Below are 15,354 nucleotides of genomic sequence, written 5' to 3' on the forward strand. Positions count from 1 at the left end.
ATGTGGGTGCCGTGGTCATTCGAGGGCGGTGCAGCCAACCCACCGATGTCTGGCTCCCCTGCCACCACTCCAGGCCCACCAGCGTGGGGAGGAGCTGTTGAAACAACCTTCGCGACCCGTGCGGCGTGGGGGGGGGGGAAGCCCTGATCCACCAATGGGTCGACAACACGAGATGGGCACATTGAGCAGCGCCGTGAGTGACCGAGAAGCCCTCTCAACCGCTGTCTTACGGCAGCAGCGCCACAGGAGCTGGCCTGGTCTGTGTCAACCGAGATGTGTGGAAACAAAACAATTGTATCCATGGCAGAAAACAGATCTGCCCAATTAAAGAGGTCACTCATGACATTTATAACGAGTACAATATTTCACGGCGTGGATACTTTAACAAATAATTGAATCAGTTTGATTGGTGCTATATGGTCGTTTCAACATGATTTGGGTGGTATCCCAGGTCCACTACTCCACCTTCCAAAGCTCACAGGTTGTGTTGGTGTTGTGGTGACGCCTGACCACATCACACGGGACAGGATTTCCCAGGGCTGGAGGCTTACCGCGCTCGTGCCTGGGGAAGCAGGAGTGCAGAGCTGCACTTGGTCCTTCCACCTCACACATCCATCGTGGCCAAGTGGGTGAAGTGAAATTGGGGCTTTGTTTGAATATGCATCGTACAGTATATAATTACAGATGAGAAATGTCAACGATATTCGCGGTCATGTCAATGTATACGGTGATTTTGAGGTCATAAATAATGAAAACTTTTGTTTATTTTAGTGTAATTACTTTGGAGATCATCAACTCAATCTGGGATCGTTGTGACTAAATAACAACACTTGCAATACGGCATTGAAGTATAGTTTAATGGCCTTAAGAAAGTGTGGCTTTGTAATAGTAACAGATCCGATTTACGAGTACAAAATTCACACGTGTCGCTAACAAAAGTCAGGCATATATTCTCGCAGAAAACTTAGCCCAATAAAAATACTTTCCAAAACCGAGCGAGGTTTATTTAACAGCATGGAGCAGCGCGTATTCACTCGGCACGGGAGTGTCACCGAGCGTGAACGAGCGCTGGCACGCACGCGTGCTTCCCGAGGTCGTGAGAATTACATCAATGCCACATTCCCATGGTGAGACGTCTGTGAAAAAGAGCTTCATAGCTCATCGGATTTCTCCAGGATAAATAAGGATTCTGATATATTGAATTTCTTGGCTTCCCTGCACCACATTGTTTAATTTTGCCAGGCAGTCCCCGATGTATGGACCCTGATGACTGGGACCAGGGCAAAGACGATGGTGATGATGGAGTATAGCGCTGGTCCTCCTGGGCTTCATGACCAAGGGCCATTGTATGTATGTAGAACTTCTTTCCCACCGTACGGAGGTGTGGGGGAAGGACAACAAGCGCGGTGGTGGCCCCACGGCCATTACTCAAGTATCTCAGACAGGGCCTTGCGTTTCTTCTCTTGAGATGCCTGGTGTTGCCTCCATTCCACTGGCCTCCGAACAAAATTCTCCAGACACAGGTTCCTGACCACGAAGCGGCCGATGGGGTCACGGCGCAGATCACTCCAACATGCGGCTGAACACCACAGAGACACACACACACACCCCACAGAAATTCACAGGTTCCATATACATATACAGACATCCCACACAGACCCCATAGACTCACAGACCCCAGAGAAACATTGATAGCATGGGACTCCAGAGATGCACAGATGCACCGTGTACAGGTGAGTGGCATGTACAGGTGTCAACCCACCCAGCTCCTGTGCCACCTCCTCCCGCTGCTTGACTCCGCTCTTTGCCCACAGTCTGTCGAGCACCCGGCTGCCGTGTTTATTCGTGGCCAGGGTGCGGAGCTGGTCCTGTGGAGGCACCGACACGGAGCGCGCGTGTCCACAAACGCTCGCCGCCTCCATCCGCCCATCGCTCACCTTGGCGGCGGCAGCTTGACGTTGATGCACTCTGCACTGCATTCCCCCGCACGCTTCCTTCTTCTCTGGGCTAATAACGAGCGCTGGAGGTTTGTCTATCGACAAGACCACACCGAGCCGGCCGGGACTTTATCGTTTTGTCGCCGCCTGAAATACGAGCATGTGACGCTGCACAGTGCTTGGTTAATTAAAAAAAGCAACTTAGACAAGTGGGGCTGTTTTTTCATATTTTCAACGCATTGTGAATCCAATCTTTGTTTTTGTGAAAAGAAAACTGCAAATTCACTTCCTCAACCCGAGCTCCTGGCTACAAGGCAGCACGTGCCACCGTCACCTTGGGGTCTCTCCCTGCTGCACACCAGGCCCTGTATTGTCTACCACGGCGTAGATCGCACTGGGATTGCAACAAAGGTGGGGTTAGAGGACTCCACTGGTGAGCTGAGCAAGAGGACTCCAGGTACACACACTTGGCGAGTCTCCCGGGACTGTGCGTTGCTATGGGTTAGAGTTCAGATTTGGTGTGGATACATGGGGAGCCTCTGCACCTCACCAGTGTTGGTGATGTGCACATGGAGAGCAGATGGACCCCAGTGGGGTCATTAGAGACATTACGGCAGCGCACTCGAGTGATCAGCTTCCACTCGCAATGGTCACTTCTCATCAAGGAAGCTTCAGCTCCGTGCTGGACATCCCAGGATGCACAGGCCAGGTGGACGCCATCGGTTCATGAGGAATGCACTCTATCTGTAACAGTTGCAGATGTGGTGCGAGTTTTAATTGGAGATTCAACTAAGCTGAGACTGGAGGCACATGGTAGTGCGTCTGGGAGACTGTTCTACGTTGAAGCAGCTCTGTGTGTGAGCGAGAGAGAGTGCCCGTTCAGGCTGTCGCTCTAGGGGCAGTCAAACTGTTGTGATTTTGCGACCGAACAGCGTGGTTACCTTGAGCTGCTGCAGTAGCTTGCCCTTGTGCTTGCGCGACACGGTGCCACTGCCCATGAATGCGTCGATCACGTGGCTTCCCGCGGCGCAGCAGCAGAGCGCAGAGAGCTGGGCGGACGGCAGGCCAAGGAGGCTGCTCGACACGAGCGCCGGCTCCGAGAAGCCCAGCAGGACCTGCAGCAACACCGAGCCGTGGTAGTTCACCTGCGTGCCGCAAACGATGGGGGGGGGGGGGGGTACAGGACTGTCAGGCCAAGCGTTGTCTAGGAGGGCCCGTTAAGGATGTCATGCCCACATTCACGAAGGCAAGGTCCGTGCAGTGGGTGGCATCGTGCAACATCACGATAGAGCCGAGTTCTCGGATCACGTCACAGCCCGGGTGTGAATGTGGGCTCCGCTAGACGCTGCGCAGCCAATCAATCCGGTCGTCACGGTATGGGACGCGGCACACCGTGGTGACGCGGTGATGAGGACGCACCTCAAAGGATTCTGGCTGCTCAGTGCCACTCTCTCCGTAGAGCATGTCCCACGTGACGAGGCAGGCGAAGGGCAGCGCACAGCTCTTCCTCCGCGACTTCTCCGCACAGTGGAAAGCCTGCAGATCATGGCGCACACAAACAGGTATAAAATCAGAATCTTTATTTATATATCCTGGAGAAATCCGATGAGCTATGAAGCTTTTTGTTTACAGATGTCCAGCAGAGGCTGGTCAGCAAGTTACAACAAACAATATAAACAACGATAGTGCAAAGTAGAGAAAAGGTAAGCAAGTCACAAAAAACTGAATATTAGTACAAATTGGATAAGTACATCAATTCCTGCCGATTATTCAATAATAAATGCAAGTTTAGGAAAAGCAGCAAAACATTTGGGGAAGGCAGTGCCGAAGTTTACACAGCGCACCACGAGGATGTGACACGAGCACGTGCGTGCATGTGTGCGTGTGTGTGTGTGCATGTGTGCGTGTGTGCGTGTGTGCGTGTGCATGTGCGTGTGCATGTGCGTGTGCATGTGTGCATGCGTGCGTGTGCATGCGTGCATGTGCATGCGTGCGTGTGCATGTGCATGTGTGAGTGTGTGTGTGCATGCGTGTGCGTGCGTCTGGGGCTCGTGCGGGGCGCACCGCGAGCAGCTGCTGTAGACACTCCTTCTGCAGCACGCCGAGTCTCCCGGCGGCCTGTGCGATTCGAGTCACCACGCCCATGTGGCCCTCGGCCATGATCTCCTCCACGGCCGGCACCAGCTCGGAACACAGCCGGGGAAACTGCAGCGGAGACAGGGAGCGCGGGGGGGGAGGTGGTGACGACAGCGCAGGAGACCGGAGGAATCGGCGAGACCGACCGTGCTTCGTAGGTCACCCGGTGTCGCGGGCCGCGTCCGGGCAGCACGATCGCGTACCAGCTTCTCGCTGCAACACTGCAGCAGCCGTTGCACCACAAAGTTTCCCAGGGGGTGGAGCGCAAGCGGCAGCAGCTTCCCCTGCAGTGCCTCCTTGTGCAGCCGGCGCAGGAGTTTGGGGTTGCCCACCTCGACGATGCGCTCCAGCACACGACTTCCAACGCGATCCTTCATGAGTGTCAACACGGAGCTGAGACACACACGCACACCCACACAGGTGATCCTTCACGAGCACGGAGCCAATGCTCCTTGTAATAGATGGAGGCAGCTATTGGAAAGTGCAAAGAGCTAAACAGTGGCAGGCTGCTCGTGTCTTTGTATCACAGCTTCCAGAATCGAATCGGTGAATGGAAACCTGAACGAGCATCAGTTTGGAACTGCTTATAAATACAATCACTGCAATGATTCTATCGTTGTGCTAGATGACACAACCACAAAATGCATGAACTTCATCACAAACACGCGAATCTGCTGCAGTCCACTCTCTAGGAAACCTGAATTCTCTTCCCGTACCAACGTGCGTCGCTTGGGATACGATTAAAAACCCCACCGCGATGCGCCCAACTTGCGGAAACAGATGCGGCGACTCTTTGCAAGATCCGACGTCGTGCCGAGCGGCGGCGGCGCCGTGGGTGGCACTCACCTGGGCGTGAGGCTGTCCAGGAGGGACGTGCAGAGCCTGCGCCCCAGCTTGGGATCGCTGGCGTGGAGCACCAACAGCGCCGTCTGCAGCACCAGCGCCGGCGCCTCCTCGTGGATGCACGCTAAGGTGGGAACGCCGCACACGCACAAGCACACACGCACGCAGGGCAAACCAGAACAAATCTCTTTAAGTCAGCCTCGGGCTACAAGAGACGTGCAGTAAACTGTAATGAAGTTCAACACGATGCCACCGGATCTCCGAACAAATCAATTCCTGCCGCCCGCACACCGATGCTAATTTCCGGACTGTCCGGGTGTAACCTGAGTCAAACCCTCGTTGAGAGGAATATAGGAGTTGTTTTTAATTCAGTGTTGTTCTTGAAATACCGGCCCAATTAAGTGGTGAGTTGCCCTGTTATATCCACTTTGTTAACAAAACTTCTGTGTGTGCACGTGTCGATTCGTTAGTGGAGAGCACGGTCTCACCGAGGAGGTTGGGGAGGAGGCCGTGGGTGATGAGCGAGCGCAGCGCCGGACGGAAACTCGGAGGAACCGGGAAGAGCGCGGGCGCTGCGTCTGGCTGAGACCCACGGCCCTCGCCTGCACAAACATCGCACGGCACGCGAGTCACTCGGCAGCAGCACACACCCAGCACGTGCATATACACACGCACACAACAGCCCTATGTGGCGATGACGTCACCACAGCTCTTATGCCAGGTAAGGTGCACCTTGAGACGATCATATGCCGTGTGGAAGGCTCGCTGGCAGCTCGTTGGACAGACTCAGATGCCATGCATTGACCGAATGAGATGACTGGCAGATGCACCACCTGTGCTCCCCACTGTGCCAACTTTCTGGGTTTTAGCCCCCTAGCACTCCGCTCACTGTTGCAAGCGTCACTGATTTGCCCTCAGCTGTTGCTGGAAAGCGACTGCCTCAAACTGCCCAGCAGCGTCCTTGTGTTGTTAACGAGCACCTATTAAGGCCGGCACGCCGGACAAGCGGGTGGGTGGCCAGTAATCCATCCGGGCGTCTTTGTCTCCACAGTGATGATGTTTGAACACTGCAACAACTACTAATTCAAGGCTGAGTTGATCTTATGGAGGCCCAGGACCAGTTCAAACATTCATCACCGATGTTGGCTGTGAGCAGGGACACACACACACACCCTTGTGCGTGGTGGCGCCGCTGGCCGCCGTGTGCTTGGCCCCGGCGGCCGCGCTGCGCAGCGCGACGCCGCCCAGCACCTGCAGCAGCGAGCGCAGCACGTGGCTGCCTCGCACGTCGCGCGCACACCGCAGGAAGCGCCCGCCACGCGGCTTCTCCTCCTCCTCCAGCCCAGCGGCGACACCCGCCGGCCCTTCCTCCTCCTCCTCGTCGTCGTCCTGACCCAGCGCCTCGGCGATGCCCACCACCTCCTCGTGCAAGCGAACCACGTCGCCGTCTCCCTCCTCGTCGCCGTCTCCCTCCTCGTCGCCGTCCCCCTCCTCGTCGCCGTCCCGCGCGGCGCCGGCTCGCCGGCGCTTGCGCGGCGGCCGCCGCCGAGCGTCGCCGCCCGACTCGGACGCGGGGGCCTGCGCGAGGCGCGAGCACCGCGTGAGCGCCGTCTGCAGGACGTGCGCCGCCGAGCGGTGCGTGCAGGCGGAGAGCAGCGCGGCGCGCAGGGCGGCCAACACGCGGCCCGCGGCGCCCGCGCCCGCGGCCTCCAGCAGCCGCTCCAGCAGGGGGCTCAGCACGGGGTCCATGGCCACGGGCAGCTCGTGGCCACGCACCTCCGTCAGGACGTTCTCCACGAAGAGGACTGCTCTCACACGTGCACACAACGCAGCGTGCAACTTAGATTATAAAAAGTTTACTTTCATTTGTATATATTTTTCAAATTGTTTATCGTTCCTATACTTTGCACTCCGATCGTGTTTTGTATTGTTTGTTGTTGTAACGTTCTGGCCTGCCCCGACTGGACATTTGTGAAAAGAGCTTTATAGCTCATCAGATTCCTCCAGTATGAATAAATATTCTGATTCTCATAGAACGTAGCGGTTGTCGACAGAGCGCAGCACAAATAACTCGGCGCATATGAGCACAGAAGGTTGGCCACAGAAAGCCTACGGTGCGCCACGGGAGAGCGATTCGAGTGGGCCATGCGGGTGGGGGTGCACGCTGGCCGTGGCACGCAGCCACCCACCCTGCTCGCCGGTGCCGGGGAAGCCCTCCGGCAGCAGCAGCGCCTCGCCGGCGCGCCGCAGGTAGGCGCCCAGCTCCGCGGGCACGGCGGGGCGGCCGGGACCCGGCGCGGGGCCCGCTCCTGCAGCAGCGTCAGCAGCAGCAGCCATTCTCACGCCCTGCACACCCTGCACACACACACAGAGAACACGGCTGTGGTCAGTGTGAGCCGAGTGTGTTGAGATGAATGTCCGTGTGGTATGAATGGGCCCAGTTTGATGAATGCGGTGAGGTGAGTGTATTGAGTGTCGTGTGTGGTGAGCGTCATGCCTGGTGGGAGTGTGGTGGTGAGTGTGGTGGTGTGATGGTGAGTGTGGTGGTGAGTGTGGTGGTGAGTGTGGTGGTGTGATGGTGAGTGTGAGGTGAGTGTGGTGGTGAGTGCGGTGGTGAGTGTAGTGGTGAGTGTGGTGGTGAGTGTGGTGGTGAGTGTGGTGGTGAGTGTGGTGGTGAGTGCGGTGGTGAGTGCGGTGGTGAGTGCGGTGGTGAGTGTGGTGGTGTGATGGTGAGTGCGGTGGTGAGTGTGGTGGTGAGTGTAGTGGTGTGATGGTGAGTGTAGTGGTGAGTGTGATGGTGAGTGTGGTGGTGAGTGTGGTGGTGAGTGTGGTGGTGAGTGTGGTGGTGAGTGTGGTGGTGTGATGGTGAGTGCGGTGGTGAGTGTGGTGGTGAGTGTGGTGGTGTGATGGTGAGTGTGAGGTGAGTGTGGTGGTGAGTGTGGTGGTGAGTGTGGTGGTGTGATGGTGAGTGTGAGGTGAGTGTGGTGGTGAGTGTGGTGGTGAGTGTGGTGGTGTGATGGTGAGTGTGAGGTGAGTGTGGTGGTGAGTGTGGTGGTGAGTGTGGTGGTGTGATGGTGAGTGCGGTGGTGAGTGTGGTGGTGTGATGGTGAGTGTGGTGGTGAGTGTGGTGGTGAGTGTGGTGGTGAGTGTGGTGGTGTGATGGTGAGTGCGGTGGTGAGTGTGGTGGTGAGTGTGGTGGGGTGATGGTGAGTGTGAGGTGAGTGTGGTGGTGAGTGTAGTGGTGTGATGGTGAGTGTATTGAGCGTAGTGCGTGGTGAGCGTCGTGCCTGGTGTGAGTGCGGTGGTGAGTGCGGTGGTGAGTGCGGTGGTGAGTGCGGTGGTGAGTGCGGTGGTGAGTGCGGTGGTGAGTGCGGTGGTGTGATGGTGAGTGTGGGGGAGCGGCAGTGTAGCGGTCAGCGCTACGCTGCGCTACGAACCCGGCCACCGGAGTTCGATTCGCGTTCATGGTCAACACCAGTGACGATTATCTGAACGGGTCCTGGGCCTCCCCTCGGTCGACTCGGCCTCGAGTCGACCGAGGTGAGTGTGATGGTGAGTGTGGTGGTGAGTGTGGTGGTGAGGAGTGTTCTGAGTGTGGTGAGGAGTGTGTTGAGTGTGGTGAGGAGTGTAAGGTGAGGTGAGTGTAGTGGTGGTGAGTGTAAGGTGAGGTGAGTGTAGTGGTGGTGAGTGTAAAGTGAGGTGAGTGTGGTGGTGGTGGTGAGGAGAGTGTAGTGGTGGTGAGTGTAAGGTGAGGTGAGTGTGGTGGTGGTGAGTGTAAGGTGAGGTGAGTGTGGTGGTGGTGAGTGTGGTGGTGGTGAGGAGAGTGTAGTGGTGGTGAGTGTAAGGTGAGTGTGGTGGTGAGTGTGGTGGTGGTGAGTGTAAGGTGAGGTGAGTGTAGTGGTGGTGAGTGTAAGGTGAGGTGAGTGTAGTGGTGGTGAGTGTAAGGTGAGGTGAGTGTGGTGGTGGTGAGTGTAAGGTGAGGTGAGTGTGGTGGTGGTGAGTGTGGTGGTGGTGAGTGTAAGGTGAGGTGAGTGTGGTGGTGGTGAGTGTCAGGTGAGGTGAGTGTGGTGGTGGTGAGTGTGGTGGTGGTGAGTGTAAGGTGAGGTGAGTGTAGTGGTGGTGAGTGTCAGGTGAGGTGAGTGTGGTGGTGGTGAGTGTAAGGTGAGGTGAGTGTGGTGGTGGTGAGTGTGGTGGTGGTGAGTGTAAGGTGAGGTGAGTGTAGTGGTGGTGAGTGTAAGGTGAGGTGAGTGTGGTGGTGGTGAGTGTAAGGTGAGGTGAGTGTAGTGGTGGTGAGTGTGGTGGTGGTGAGTGTGGTGGTGGTGAGTGTGGTGGTGGTGAGTGTAAGGTGAGGTGAGTGTGGTGGTGGTGCGTGTGGTGGTGGTGAGTGTAAGGTGAGGTGAGTGTGGTGGTGGTGAGTGTCAGGTGAGGTGAGTGTGGTGGTGGTGAGTGTGGTGGTGGTGAGTGTGGTGGTGGTGAGTGTGGTGGTGGTGAGTGTGGTGGTGGTGAGTGTGGTGGTGGTGAGTGTAAGGTGAGGTGAGTGTGGTGGTGGTGAGTGTGGTGGTGGTGAGTGTAAGGTGAGGTGAGTGTGGTGGTGGTGGTGAGGAGAGTGTTCGTGTCTGTCCCGCACTCACGCTCGGCTCCTCGTGTCTGCACCGTGAACCACGCCGTTCGGGTCAGGGGTCGCGCTGTGCCCCGGATGTAGTGATGACGTCACCTCGCAGGTTGTGTAAATTTACAGCGCGGTATAAAATCACTTTTTTCAGAATAATTCCATTTCATTAACAAGGAACAGCATAAAAACACTTTTCTCTACAAAAAAATATTGACCAAACAGAAATATTGAATTAACACCGTATTACCACGTGCAGTTTTAAATTAAACTTAGTGACAGCAAGTTCACGACGTTGGTGTCGACAAGGCGGATTTATTAAACACATTAAAACATTAAAACAATTAGTCACGAAATCTTCAAATCGAAAACAATAATTGTTTGTAAACTCACGGCAAACGACACGCTTCGGATGACGTCACATTTGGTGATGTCATTTGTGTGTGGGGGTGGTGCGAGTCCGTTACCGGTGACATGACGTCATTGAGACGCTTGACGTCACGCTTGCGAAGATGGCGGCGTCTGTGCGGCAGGAGCTCGCGTCTCTGGTGTCGTCGAGCGGCTCCCACAAGGACCTGGCGGGGAGGTACCGCCAGGTGAGGGGGGCTCCGGCTCGCAGCAGCAGCAGCAGCAGCTCCACATCGACATCCACCGCGTGCCTGGCACTCAACAGCACGGCACTCAACAGCACGGCACTCCATCACCAACAACAACACTGCACCCCATCAGCATCAACATCCTAAGCACTATAGACCATCAACATCACCACTATATAGTATATACCATCAGCATCCTAACACGCAACACACTTTCGCACCACCGATTAGCACGGTTGGCTACGTACGGTGCGAAAGAAGTCCAACGTACAGTACATACAAACACGCGCCCGCTCTGACACGCGCGCACACAGTGGCACGCGTCACACGCCGCTGCCTCCCTCTGGCCCCGGCTGACGGCTGAGTTGTTGTCGTCGTCTCGGCCCGCGCGCCTCGCAGGTGCTCGAGCGAGCCGTGGCCGCCCCGGGCCCCGAGGACCAGGCCGAGGGCCTGAAGGCGTTTGTGGAGGCGATGGTGAACGAGAACGTGAGCCTGGTGATATCGCGCCAGCTGCTGTCCGACTTCACGGGCCACCTGGCGCGCCTGCCGGACCCCGTCTCCAAGGAGGTGTCCCACCACGCCCTGGACAAGATCCAGCCGCGCGTCATCAGCTTCGAGGAGCAGGTGCCGCTTGCCTCCCGCGGCGGCGTGGGACGTTGAGATGCCTGCGAGTAGCGCGGTGGAAGATGAGCATCACCTTGCACTTGAGCGGGGGGCCAGTTTGTGATTATGGTTCCTTCCTGGACAGATGTAATACGTTGAAGTCGACAGTCAGCATGTGACTGGCCATGGTGACTGGCCATGGTGACTGGCCATAGTGACTGGCCATGGTGACATGGTCAGTCACGAAGAAGTCACCATGGCCCAGTGATGTTGAGGCCGACAGCTCGCCATTGCTTTCTTCTACCAAAACCCACAGCTCCTGTGCATCTTCTTGGTTCTTTCGGTAAAGTCACGTAGAAGGGAAATAATAAAATAATAATCTGCCTTTGTCTTTGTCACCCCTCCTTCATGAATACATATACAATGCACTCTTGCCGCATTCAATTGCTTGCCCTATCCAGTCATAAAATTCCTCCATAAGCCTTGAATGGCTAAATACTTATTTTCTCAATACATTGTTGGCCCATACATTAACACCAAGATTACTTGAGTCACGAAGACTTTACACTTTTAACAAAAAATTCCCACCATTTTCCAAAGTGGTTTGTGTATTCCATGAAGTGCACGCCCAAGTAATGGAATACGTCTCTCAACCTCCTCGCATCCCCCAGCATCATGCACAGTTCTACCTCATTCTAGTTCTTCACTCCCGTCACGCTCTCGTGTGTTGTGCGATGAAAACTGAAGGAAGGCTGCGATGGAATGGTGGCGTGCAGGTCGCCAGCATCCGGCAACACGTGGCCAGCATCTACGAGCGCGAGCAGGACTGGCGCAATGCGGCGCAGGTGCTGGTGGGAATCCCGCTGGAGACGGGGCAGAAGCACTACAGCACCGACTACAAGCTGGAGACGTACCTGAAGATTGCACGCCTCTACCTGGAGGACGATGACCCCGTGCAGGCCGAGGCCTTCATCAATCGTGCGTCGCTGCTGCAGAACGAGTCGGCCAGCCCCCTGCTGCAGATCCACTACAAGGTGCATGCCGCGGTGGCTCTCGCCCTGCTCGCTCGCGCGGCTGACACGGCGGGACGCGCAGCGCGCTCCGAGTGTGGCCGCCATCTAGTTTGTATTTGCCTTTTTAAGTTTTATTGTCTGTTTTATTCAATTATCCTTGAGGTAACGTTTGCATGTATCGCACATCATCTCACCACATCCTTCATATTCTCCTCTGCCTCTAGATTATATAAGACATGCTCATTATATATGCCTCTTTATGCCATCGCTCTTCCTAACATTCTGACCAGGATTATCGGAGAATGTTCGTGCACATATGTCTGTCTTTGTGTGCCCGCGAGTACAGGTCTGCTATGCCCGTGTGCTGGACTACAGGCGCAAGTTTATTGAGGCTGCGCAGCGCTACAACGAGCTCTCCTACAAGCCCCTCGTGGCGGAGGAGGAGCGTCTGCAGGTACCTGGAATAGCGGTGACCCACAATTGTGATTTCACATCTTTGCAATATCAGGTCACAGCAGGGAGGCAGACAATTAGTTAATCTATTGGGAAAACTGATGTTTACATTCAGCATTCCACCATAATTTTCTAGTCTGTATATTTTTTTCTGCCATAGAAATATGGACTATGGATTTTCTGAAACTGGCCACCAACAGAGATGAGCACCCTGAGTATGGAGATAGATTTTGCCCAAGACTTTAAAACTTTTTCACATATATCTTACTGCTGGACATCTCTTAATGAACTTATTTAACCTGACCTGTTTAATTAAACCTAAAAGTATCATCTGGTATGGTCAGCATCGGCGTTGGAGAGAGAAAAGCAGTCGGTCTTGCGTGGGGCTGGCCCCACCACCACCTTGTTTGCCGTGTTAAACGTGATACGTGTTACAGCGTTTGCCCTGACAGGCAGCTCGGTGACTGAGAGGGTGCTTTGTCTTTTGTCAGGCCCTCAAGCATGCACTGCACTGCACCATCTTGGCTTCCGCTGGACAGCAGCGGTCACGCATGCTCGCCACGCTGTTTAAAGGTATGGTCGCACACGTGTCTCTCGCACAGCAACCGTTGTTCATCATTAGGTGGCAGTAACGTCACTACGGCACGTGTGCCAGGGTACGTGTACTTTGAGGCCACATGAAGTGTCGGAGACTCATTGGCAGGAAGTCACGGGACACACCCATCTGTTGTGGGTTGACCAAGATAACTGGCAGATGCACAACCTGTGATGTCCACCTTGCCACCTCACGTTTTAACCACCCGGTGCGCTGCTTGTTGTTGTGGGGTTAATGTGAGGAGAGCTACAGCAGTGAGTACTGATCACTCTATAAACCCTGCGATTGCAGCATGGGGCTGGTTCTTCTGAGATAAGTCGTCACGCTGTCAGGGCGTAATCACGTACGTAAATAGTCGTATAGGTGTGCGGGCACAAATGTAGGTATTACGTTGAAATCGCCTCCCCGTTGTTGAATATTGCCGTGTGTGACCATGCGTTCTGTCCTCGGCTGTGTTGTCACCAGACGAGCGGTGCCAGCAGCTGGCAGCCCACGGCATACTGGAGAAGATGTACCTCGACCGGATCATCCGCAGCGGGCAGCTGCACGAGTTCTCAGCCGAACTCGCCCCGCACCAGAAGGCCACCACAGCAGACGGTGAGAGGGGCACAAGAGCTGTGGTGCAGCAGTTGGCACACTGTGCCACAAACCCAAGCAACCCCTTGCCACAGATAACATAGCGGGCAAGTGTTATCTGAGCATGCCCTCTGCTTCCCCTTGGTTCGAATTATATCACTGGTGCACATTGTTTACATTAGCATGAGAGGGACAATGGCAGGGTGCTGGCCCCACCACCATATCATTTGCCTTGCCGGCCTTAATAGGTGCTCACCAACAGCACTTGCCCCTGCAGTCTTCACGGATAAGCAAAGTATTTTGATAGTGTGGTTGCACAGTGGTTTGATTCACAAACAAAATACAGACGTAATTCTCTGTGGCAATCACGGATGAGCGGGACCCTCACTGCATCTTCGCTCTGGTGTGTACAGGCTCCAGCATCCTGGACCGTGCGGTTATAGAGCACAACCTGCTGTCGGCCAGCAAGCTGTACAACAATATCACGTTCTCGGAGCTGGGCGCCCTGCTGGAGATCCCGCCCGAGAAGGCGGAGAAGATCGCGTCACAGATGATCACCGAGGGCCGCATGGCCGGCGTCGTGGACCAGATCGACGGCATCGTGCACTTCGAGTCGCGGGAGCCCCTGCCCACGTGGGACAAGCAAATCCAATCCCTGTGCTTCCAGGCAAGGCGGGCGGCCTACGCGTCCCTGTGACTATGCATGATCGTGATTATCCATTCCATGCACGTGTCGTGGCTGAAATATATTTTAATTCATATATCGATGCCTCAAGCCTAGGAAGCCACCTCCACTATCGCGATGCACGGCAGGCGCGTGTTTTAAGCGCTCGTGTGTGTAGAGCGGCAGTGTAATCGTTCGTGTCTTGTGCTACGAACCCAGAGACCCAAGTTCCATTCCCTCTCACGGCCAACACAATTGACGATTATCTGAACTGGTCCTGGGCCTTCTCTCGGTCGACTGAACCTTAAATGAGTACCTTTTGCGACATGTAACATTGCCGCTAGAGAGACAAAAGTGGCCAGGCGTGGTGCTGGCGACCCACCCCCTCCCGTGCCATACTAGCACTTGCCCCAAATGTCTGTCGAGGTTATAGGGGGAAACTTTATCTTATTGTCTAAGCACGTTTGTGTGCGCAGGTGAACACGCTGCTGGAGAAGATCACGCAGCACGCCCCCGAGTGGACGGCGCGTGCCATGGAGACGGAGATGGCGCAGTGATGCGGGCCGGCGGCGCTCCCTGTGCTGGGGAGGGTGGACACGAGGCTCGCTTGGTGGGGCCCCTGAGAGCGCCACCTTCACCACCCGCACTCTCATCTGACAGCACTGAAAGACTCGTCGCTTTCACTCTCCACACCACGTCTAGGTTTCTGTAGCTATTTAGTTGAACCTGGCTGGTGATGTTTCAGCAGAAGTGCCCAACTCAAGAGTAAGAATGTTTGGGAGGTCAAAGTTTAGGAGTCAACTCAGCCCATCATCTCTCCGTGGATAATAAAATTAGTACCACAGTTCTATGGATAGATTGACCCTGCCATAGAAATGTGGAATTCTATCACTGCCTCATGATGGAAATGAGTGCCACATAAAGCTTGGTTAACCTTCAACGTTTGAGCCAGAGTTATTATTTAATGGAGCCAAAAACGATGATGTCCTGGAATAAATAACTCTCAAGTGGGCTCCCCTGACCCTTGACCTGGGATGCGCTGTTTATATGCGGTATTTATTTTGAGGCACAAATGAATCTGGTTGGTCTGGTGGTATTCACATGGTCTTTACTTACACAGGTCTTGTTGTATTGCCAATTTGTGTTGAAGCAGATGGCACACTTATTACCAAGCACCCACCGATCTGTCTCACAAAGGTTGCATCTTCTGTAAAATTATGCATTCGCAAGTTGCTTTTATTAAAATGAGTTACCCAGTCTATTGCATGTCTTATCACTCATCCTGTGTTTGAGCCTTTGGAAGCCAATCCTGTTAACCTCATCGAATGC

At 54.9% G+C, this 15,354-nt stretch overlaps 2 protein-coding genes across 3 annotated transcripts; one reads left to right on the forward strand and one right to left on the reverse strand.

Annotated features, from left to right (window-relative positions):
- Nucleotides 1-836: 836 nt before the first annotated feature.
- NOP9 (NOP9 nucleolar protein) lies at nucleotides 837-9,956 on the reverse strand. 2 transcript variants are annotated; one of them, XM_078610428.1, is made up of 12 exons: nucleotides 8,616-8,965; nucleotides 8,354-8,579; nucleotides 7,106-7,271; nucleotides 6,089-6,721; nucleotides 5,405-5,518; nucleotides 4,920-5,040; nucleotides 4,277-4,466; nucleotides 4,002-4,142; nucleotides 3,357-3,473; nucleotides 2,879-3,082; nucleotides 1,763-1,868; nucleotides 837-1,579 (listed from the first exon to the last, which is right to left on the reverse strand). In XM_078610428.1, the coding sequence occupies exons 3-12, from the start codon at nucleotides 7,251-7,253 to the stop codon at nucleotides 1,425-1,427; spliced, it is 1,929 nt and encodes a 642-aa protein (XP_078466554.1). In that variant the 5' UTR covers nucleotides 7,254-7,271; nucleotides 8,354-8,579; nucleotides 8,616-8,965; the 3' UTR covers nucleotides 837-1,424. The 2 variants fall into 2 exon arrangements, with proteins under 2 accessions (XP_078466554.1, XP_078466553.1); XM_078610427.1 differs by lacking the exons at nucleotides 8,354-8,579; nucleotides 8,616-8,965 and adding an exon at nucleotides 9,548-9,956.
- A 24-nt stretch (nucleotides 9,957-9,980) lies between these two features.
- COPS4 (COP9 signalosome subunit 4) lies at nucleotides 9,981-15,284 on the forward strand. Its single transcript, XM_078610435.1, has 8 exons — nucleotides 9,981-10,121; nucleotides 10,521-10,745; nucleotides 11,501-11,758; nucleotides 12,084-12,191; nucleotides 12,682-12,763; nucleotides 13,251-13,382; nucleotides 13,775-14,028; nucleotides 14,502-15,284. Exons 1-8 carry the CDS (start codon nucleotides 10,038-10,040, stop codon nucleotides 14,580-14,582), a joined length of 1,224 nt encoding a protein of 407 aa, XP_078466561.1. The 5' UTR covers nucleotides 9,981-10,037; the 3' UTR covers nucleotides 14,583-15,284.
- Nucleotides 15,285-15,354: the final 70 nt, after the last annotated feature.

Source organism: Lampetra planeri, chromosome 34 (assembly GCF_965212315.1).
Source record: "Lampetra planeri chromosome 34, kcLamPlan1.2.h2, whole genome shotgun sequence".
NCBI classification, from domain to species: domain Eukaryota; kingdom Metazoa; phylum Chordata; class Hyperoartia; order Petromyzontiformes; family Petromyzontidae; genus Lampetra; species Lampetra planeri.

What these genes read in the sequence shown, in the direction of transcription:
- COPS4 (XM_078610435.1), top strand. Translation starts at nt 10,038, where the DNA reads ATGGCGGCGTCTGTGCGGCAGGAGCTCGCGTCTCTGGTGTCGTCGAGC. An exon ending in CGGAGGAGGAGCGTCTGCAG is followed by an intron (nt 12,192 to 12,681) that starts GTACCTGGAATA and finishes GTCTTTTGTCAG; the next exon opens with GCCCTCAAGCATGCACTGCA. An exon ending in GCTCGCCACGCTGTTTAAAG is followed by an intron (nt 12,764 to 13,250) that starts GTATGGTCGCAC and finishes TGTTGTCACCAG; the next exon opens with ACGAGCGGTGCCAGCAGCTG.
- NOP9 (XM_078610427.1), bottom strand. Translation starts at nt 7,253, where the DNA reads ATGGCTGCTGCTGCTGACGCTGCTGCAGGAGCGGGCCCCGCGCCGGGT. An exon ending in CCCCGGCACCGGCGAGCAGG is followed by an intron (nt 6,722 to 7,105) that starts GTGGGTGGCTGC and finishes GTGTGAGAGCAG; the next exon opens with TCCTCTTCGTGGAGAACGTC. An exon ending in CGGCGCCACCACGCACAAGG is followed by an intron (nt 5,519 to 6,088) that starts GTGTGTGTGTGT and finishes ATGTTTGTGCAG; the next exon opens with GCGAGGGCCGTGGGTCTCAG.